The 8,771-nt window shown below is 29.6% G+C and overlaps 1 protein-coding gene across 2 annotated transcripts in view; it reads left to right on the plus strand.

The window, feature by feature from the left end:
- LOC139517910 (inactive ubiquitin carboxyl-terminal hydrolase MINDY-4B-like) overlaps positions 1–7,599 on the plus strand; it is a 37,549-nt gene extending 29,950 nt beyond the window's left edge. For both annotated transcript variants that reach the window (XM_071309436.1, XM_071309435.1), the window contains 4 exons: positions 1,379–1,465; positions 1,830–2,007; positions 4,249–4,345; positions 4,937–7,599. In XM_071309436.1, the coding sequence (XP_071165537.1) occupies positions 1,379–1,465; positions 1,830–2,007; positions 4,249–4,345; positions 4,937–4,985 (411 nt within the window). In that variant the 3' untranslated portion in view covers positions 4,986–7,599. The remainder of the gene's footprint in view (positions 1–1,378; positions 1,466–1,829; positions 2,008–4,248; positions 4,346–4,936) is intronic.
- The last annotated feature ends 1,172 nt before the right edge of the window (positions 7,600–8,771 follow it).

The raw sequence follows: 8,771 nt of genomic DNA on the forward strand, positions 1-8,771 counted from the left end.
GGTAGTAAAAACTCTATCCCTTTTCCTGGGTACCCATATGGGAGACCTAATGATAATCAATCTTAAATACACTTGAACCTTAAGTAAGCAAGAGTCAGTTATCTTACTTGATTCGTCCCTCTTTTAAATGATACTTTAAAGTTTTAGATAGATTATGAAATGAGATATACATGTATCAATTTTGAATATAAGAGGAATTTAATTTACAACTTGAACCATATTAGCTTGTTGGTATTGCTTTGGTTATTGTTTCGGTACAGTTCTTTAACAGTTTCTTTGACAATCATCAATAGCACATATACATTCTTCAATAGAGCTTAAGCACCAATTAATGCTCTAAGTGGTTGTTTGGGTACAGTGCTTTAAAAGGTTCTTAGATGTAATCCTCAATAGCACATATACATGCTTCAATAGAGCACTAATTAATTCTCTTAAAGCTTTCCTTATAACTACTTCAAATTCCTAATGGACAGGTGAAATTATTAGAATGTCTTACTTAAAATTGTCTTTAAATTGCAATTTTAGCTTATCATTATCATTAATCAGGATGATAGCTTTAATAAATCTGTATTGAACACAGTTGGATAAAAAGCTGTAACCTTGTTAATTTTAGTTCTATATATTATTTGTACATCTATATTTAATACATTAGATTTTTACATGTACTATAAAGTCCTGATTGTTTATGTTCATTGAATAAATATGATGATGAGTTGAATATAGCTGTTGTTTGTTTGTTCAACAATCCAAATGTGTTCAAAGGTTTCAAAATGATATGTGTTATCATCCTAAGGCATAAGTACTTTTGAATAGAGATAACAAAGATTTCATATTTGGTAACTTATACCAAAACTACAAATGAGAATTAAAGCAGGATGTTTATAGAATGATGTTTTATTTTTCTCAAACTTTAAGTTGAAATAGATTTTTATCTGCATTATTGAAATATACGACTTTTGGAGAATTCATGATAGCATTATAATAATGACATCTATTTATTGCCTATAGTCATCAAAATATATTCTTTTTTCATTAGTGCATGCAGCCTTATATTCCCAATTGTAATTTGAAATTGATAAAATTACTGCATTCTCAAATTGATAGTGTTAACCCTTAAGGACAGAAAAGGGGTCTGTTACATTCCAAAACTCCAATATATCTGACTTTATTTTATGGGTTTATCTCATTGTTGAAGACCATACGGTTGTCTATAATTGCTTATATCCACTTCATTTGAACATTGATGGATAGAGGTTTCATAGGCAATCATACCACTTCTTACAAGTATTATTTTTGCATAGAATACATATAACATGTATAAGGTTTATAGATTTCTGCATTTTAAAAAAAATACTATCATTTCTTTTTGCATTTGTAGATGAAACCGTTGAAAGGTATAAAACAAAGAAGTCAAATAGGATTTTTATTTTGGGATAAAACTGAAGAAACTGATGCAAAAACTGAGGTACATTTAATAATTATAAATGATTTGAAAATTTGTTACGTTTTTTAATCTTTTTATTTTAGTTTTATGCATTAGATGCTTAGTATTATTTAGTACTTAAAAGGGGTCTAATATTAAAAGGCTACATCCTAACAAAATTGCATAAAACTATGTTACATTCTTGACTTTATATTTAAGTTTGTATTTGTAAGATGCTCAGTTTTACAACAAAAATGGAGACTAGTATTTACAATTAAATGCTGCAATTAGTAATAAATTCTGTGTTGGATGGTACTTAACTGGAGATTTTATAAGCAGACAAAGTGTATTGCTTATTTAAAATGATCTTTATCACATTACTGTATTGTTTTTGTTTTTGTTTAAGGTTGGTAGCATGTTAAAGACTCCCAAGTTTCCAATGTGGATAACAAACATTAATGGCCAGATAGGACTATTGTTCAGTATTAACCTAGATCTAGTCAGTGATTGGAGGATAGAAAATAGATTTACTTTATATTACTATACTGGCTTGCCAAACCATCCAAAATGTTTTCTAAATATTGGTAAGTGTTATATTAACACAGTAAGCATCTTTGCTAGCCAAGGGTTGAGATCCACTCCCGTTCTCCTCACCCTTGGCAGATTAAGCCAACATTTGTGATTACAATGTTGCGCAATCTTTTGGAAAGTTAAAGTCACGCCCATTCCGAATACATTCTTCTTGACCAATGGAAGCACTTTAACTCTTCAATTTGGAGGTAAAAACACGATAGCGTCTAGATTCTACACACTTTGTAAAGCCGAAAACGAAAATATACATCAACATTATGCATTTATGCATGAAACATACACAGGACTTCTATTAATTGATTGAAAACATTCAAGTTGTCACTAAACATAGTCATATTTTTAGGGATGTAAAGACTTGTTTACAAACACCTTCTACATTTACACGTGATCATGTTATTTTTGATTTTTGATTGGATGCAGCGAGTTTCAACTGCAACTAATAAAAATCCTTACCTTGTGTCTCTGAAATTTTATCTCAATACGCCAAGGGTGAAGAAAACGGGAGTGGATCGTTACCCTTGGCTAGCTAAGATGTACAGTAGGTGGCCTGGTCAAGCACAATTGACCACTTTTAAGCTATGTCTTACGCCAGAGAATTTCGTTAATTATGCTTTCCTTTATGACTTAATTTACTAGATAGAGGGGGCTGCCTGTATCCCTGCACTATTAAAGTTCATCAAGCGTCTTTGTGATTGTCATTGTCATTATGCAGGCTTATCTAGAAATAATGTTTGTTCCAAAGGTATTTGAGCACAATTCTTTAATGTCAACTGATTATCAATTATAAGAAATTAATTTGTTGAATAATTTGTGCAATTCTCAACACTCCTCAACATTGGAAGGAAATGATGATTCCCCTAAATGCTTTAATGATGTTCATTAAAACCTAAGTTTTTGATGTATTTAATGCATCAAACTTGAAAGTGGTCTATTTTTTATTGAACAAGTGTTTAATTTCCACAAAAAATTGTCTTGTTATTCAAAATATTTGATAACAAAGTTAAGAATAATGATTTATTTGTAAACATCCAGTGTACTCCCCAGGCCGTTTATGCATCGCGGTACCGCATCGCTATATTTTTCCCTGTGATGCTATAATAATTTCTGCGATGATTATGATCATAAAAATTATATCACCTTTAATTGTGCACATTTTTGTTTAAACTACGGATTGGAACCAGACCAGATATGACAAAAATCTGCATTATGTTCATGATTATTACTACAGATGCACAAACGGCACAGTAGACAGAAAAAATTATACCAATAGAGAAAACTACACATTAACAGACTATTTGTCAGATAACTTTGTTAAAAATATATATCCTTTTGATGTAAAGATTAGAAACAACTGGGACTAATTCACTGAGTACCATGAAACCATGAATTTCATAGACATGATAAAGAAAAAAGTTTTTAAATAGAATTTTTATTGCTATTTATAATACTTTCTCTTCACTTTTAATATTAAAAAAACAGTTCTATTTTTGTGCTAGATATTTTTTTTTTTATAAATACAGGTTGCACTATAAAAAAACATTCATTCATTTTACTAATAGTTGGGTATAGGTAGGGTAACTGAAACCACATATATTTTTATCGAGCACAAGAGGAAGAAAATAATTCTGTAACTATAATTGAATAAAGAAAACATAAACTGAAACAACTGTTATCATGGTTATAGTTTTATTGTATTCTCTGTTATGAATTCAACAATATAAACTTATATAACATAAAGGAAATAGAGCATCTCCGCAACTCGACAGATTACATTGAAAAAACACAGTTACTTTTTTTACGCCAATTGTGATACTATCCAAAATTTCTAGAGAGAGCACTGACTGTCAGTTCTAAGAATTTTAATCCTTTCTGTTTTTTGTTTTTTGGTCTGATGATAGTTGTCTCATTAGCAACCGCACCACATCTTTGTATTTCTTTATACATGTACTGGTTTTTATAAAATGTTTGTTAAATTAAGAATTTAATCCAAATATTGCACTGAACATGAAAATGTGATTTTAGGAGCAGGCCAATGTAGATTTTATATCTTTATTGTTAGAAACAAAGAAATTAAGACTGATGTGTATTTATTGTTTACTTTAACACAAAAACAAAACATGCCTCAGGCATTGTCATTCATATTTTAAAGGATTTTGCAATAACCTTTTTTATCTTAAAGATAGTTAAAACAATTCATATTTTAATGTTTTGTATATCTTTTTACCAATTTTTAGAAACTCGACATGGACGTAAAATATGTGGTAGGACAAACTTAGTGAGACTGAACGAAGAAGGAAAAATACCTCAGCTAGATCAATGTATTATGACAAAGTAAGTAAATGGATATATAAACAGGGAGAAATTGACAAGATATCAAAACTTATTTATGGAATGACCTATTATAAAATTAAGAACGGAAATGGGGAATAAGTCAAAGAGACAACAACCAAACCAAAGATAAAATAACAGCCGATGGCCACCAATGGGTCTTCAATGCAGCGAGGAAATCCTGGACAATGAGGTGGTCCTCAACTTTACTTTAAATAAAAATGTGTACTTGCTCAGTGATAATGGTGTCATACTAAACTCCCAAATATATAAAAGAACTACTAAAATTAAAAATCATACAAGACTAACAAAAGCCAGAGGCTTCTGACTTGGGACAGGCACAAAATGTGGTGGGGTTAAACATATTTTTGAGATCTCAACCGTCCCCCTGATACCTCTAGCCAATGTAGAAAAAACAAACATACAGCAATATGCACAGTAAAACTCAGTTTAAAAGAAGTCAGAGTCTGATTTCAGAATTGGTAACAAAAGAAACTAAGCAAAATGACAATGATACATAAATTAAAAAGTGGCCATTTTATTTAATTTAACATTGCAATGAACCCTTCTTTATAATTTTACTTTTCTTTTCAGATGGTTTGGGGCGGCTGTGAACTGGAATGGTACACCCTACTTCTATTGAACAAGAAAAGTACACCATTCTTCTGTTGAAAAAGGGCAGCCAATACTAAGTGTCCTATAATAAACTCAGCTTGTTACTCCATGACTTTCAAATTGATCATGTTGCATTTTATATAGGCTTCATTTTGTCAAACAGAAGTTTTCTCTGCAGTTCTAATAATTTATTTGTTTTGCTTTGATAAATATATGTGCCTGGAACTAATCTATAGGAATTACTTTTATAGCAAGGGCTGCCTAATGTAAAGTTTTCTAATTTCTTATTAATAAATATAAGAAGATGTGGTGTGAGAGCCAATGAGACAACTCTCCATCCAAATAACAATTTATAAAAGTAAACCCTTATAGGTCAATGTACAGCCTTCAACACGGAGCCTTGACTCACTTTCAGATTTAATATTTTTCATTTTAGAAGTGTCTGTTTGTTGCCCTGATACATTTTTTTTTAAATTTTGATAAGTTAACACTCTATTAATCTGTCAACATGAAATGTTTACAAAATTTTCATTGTTTTTTTCACTTCTAAGCTTTTGTTGGTCCAGCTTTATAGGACTTCATTTATGAAGAGAAGGGGGAGGAATCCTCCTTCCCCATTTCATGAAATAATGTACTGCTGACATAGTTGTTTGTTTTCCTACAGATTTTCAATCAGTTGTTAAGTTTGAGACTTGGTCAGATAACTGACCAGAAATTGTTTTTGCTTTATTTACAGAGTGCAATTACTGAATATTTATACTGATTTTGTTACTTTATAAATGAGTTGTGTGCAGCCTTTCTTTTTTTTTTTTATCATGTCAAGATTTAATTATTATAATATTATAGAGGTGGATCCTTCAAATGAAGTAGTAACAGATGAACAGTAGTGATATTTGTCACTTTGAAATATATTGGACAAAATGTCAAAAAATAGAAACAGTTAAATGAAAATTGAAGAATATGAAATTTGAAATGAACTGAATTTTACTGGAGCAGTCTGGAAAAGTGCCAATCTTATATGAATATTCTTTATTTAAAATTTAATTTGCACTGAAGTGTACTTTGTTTTCTAAATCTGAACTGTACTTGGTATTATGGCTGAGTAGAATATGCTAAGCTCAGGTCTTTTTGAATTTATTTAAGACTTGAAAGAATATGTTTAGTGTTTTCGTTTTACAATCAAGATAGTGCTTCACAAACAATAAATTATTTAAGATTAAATTCCTTTTTTTGGGGGTTGAGTAAATGTTGGTAGCCAAACCTACAGATTACAGAATTATATTGAATTGATATGTGATATTTTCATAGTTAAATATGTATTTATAAGATACATTATAGAAATATTAAACTACTTCAATTTAAATCATCATTTATGAAAATGATTAAGTTATTTTTATTTTGTTCTTGATCAGTTTTCAATCAAATATAAAACTCTCAGTGATTTTATTTTATTCTTTTATCAAATATTAGTCAGTTATTAGAATACCATCAGTGTCCATCTATGAGTGAGCATTCATGTCCATTTATAAGATACATTAGATATATAGCCATATTGTTGTGAAAGTATTTTAATAAGAATTGTGTAGTGTAAACAACATGGAAAGATAAAATCTAGTATTTATTTTGCAAATACTCTTTTAGCCATATAGAAAAAGTTAGCAGTGTTTTGTTATGTAGGCCAGCTTTGACATCAAACCCTCAATGTTAAAAGTAAAGACGTTATTCAAATAACCTTGTTGACCCAGATTTGTATTCTGTGCATTCAAACTTTTATTTGGTGACCTTTTTCTTTCATGTTAATCACAAGTACAAGTATAAATTTCATTATCTTTGATGCATTTTGCTCATTATTGAAGGTTATAGGGTGACCTATAGTTGCAGGAATCCTTCTTTGTTCTTTAATCTTTTTTGGATAGATGTGGTTATGACAATCTTATCTTTATACTTAGTATATATATATATTAATGTGACAAAAAATAAAAATAATAAAGAAAAACCTGACAGCTGATGTATGGCAAATTAAAATCAAATTTTTAAAATAGATATTTAACAAATACAATTCAAATGATTTGTTTTACTAGTCGGCAGTAATTGTGAGGTTGCTGTTTTCAGATTTTACATGGAACACTAAGTTAAGAGGCTTGAATGAGAACTGGACCTATGTAGACTAGCTTTTATAATGATATGTAGCATTTTGTGATAGAATAATAATGTTCAAATCTTCCATTTAACAAGACTTAAATTCTATCAATCTCCCTAGATTTTGGAACGTTATTTTTACTGGATTCATTAATTTGTGTTTTACATAAGACGCACACACCAAGCTCCATCAAGACTTAAATATAAAGTGTGGTTAACATTGTCACATTGAACTGGAATTATAAATGGTTTCTGTAAAATTAAAAGAAAAAGACATCTTTTGATGGATTCGGTACATTTTTTAAGGTTTCTCAGTATGCTAAAATCAATCAAGATTTGAAACTTATGTAAAACAGTTTGTCGTTTGTATTCATTATAGATAAGATTAATAGGCTGATTAAGATTGTCCCGGCTGAAGTCTGTTAAATGGAAGAAACTATCTGTGATAATTATTGCATTTGTTTGATGATATATTGTGTATTGTTAATAAATATTGTTTTGAATTTTTCATAGTTTTAATGGATATATGCCACAAAAAAGTTTTAGAACCACTTTTGAAATATTACACATCTTAATGAGTAAAACAGACAAATGTTTACATTAGATGTTTAGATACAGCTGTAACAGGGACATCGTGACAGACGTAGATATAGTTATGATATGAAAATCCGAATCCTCAAAGCCCAGACACAAGTCTGAAGAGAAGTGCTAAACAAATAAAATACAGTTTTAGCATTATTGAGTTGAATTTCAGACAGAAAAGTCCAGATAGAACGAAGGGTCTGGTTGTCAGAAAGAGCAATACAACTGACAAATAAAAAAATAATCATTTATACTATACATACTGATATAAATAAAAAGGGAGAAATTATTTGAGTTAATCCTTTAAATGAAACTATCAATTTTAAGAAGCAATCAATGGAATATACATACAGGAGTAACAAAAATAATACATTCATTATATTTCAAAAATAATTCGCACAGACGCTACCTTGACAAAACTGAATCATCTGATTGTTAAACAGTTAAACTGAAATTAGCGTTAAATGTATTTGGAAAATCTTTTAGGATTTTTTTGGTCCTCAAAGCTCTTCAACTTCGTCCTTTATTTTAACTTTTTAGCCAATTTTTTATTCGAGCGTCACTGATGAGTCTTTTGTAGACAAAATGCGTGTCTAGCGCCAATACCAAATTTTAATCCTGGTATCAATGATGAGCTTATTTCAACCCATTTATTAATCCGAACATATATATATATATGGTGACAAGTTCTATTTAAAGAATATATTGGAAAGATTGATTTTGGCATGCTGTGGTCGAACTCTTTGAAGCCATACATTATAGATATGATATTTCATCTTTAAATCCAGCGATGTTAAACTGAGATATCTAATCGATCATCCTATTAAACAACTAATAGTATCTCATTAATAATAAATCTGTATAAAAATATAGTTGGATTTGTATTAAAAGTTTCTTTTTCAATTATTTCAAAAACGATTTGTACAAGGTTGCGAAACTCCTCAACGAAGTCGTTGAAAATAATTGTATTACTTTCAAACTTTCTGTCACTGAGTAATGGAAAGATTTCTTTGATCTAATAAATATTTATGAAATATCGGTTCATTTTTCACTTAACCCAAGAGCAGACATTCTTTATGATAAATCTAAATTT

Source organism: Mytilus edulis, chromosome 3 (assembly GCF_963676685.1).
Source record: "Mytilus edulis chromosome 3, xbMytEdul2.2, whole genome shotgun sequence".
NCBI classification, from domain to species: domain Eukaryota; kingdom Metazoa; phylum Mollusca; class Bivalvia; order Mytilida; family Mytilidae; genus Mytilus; species Mytilus edulis.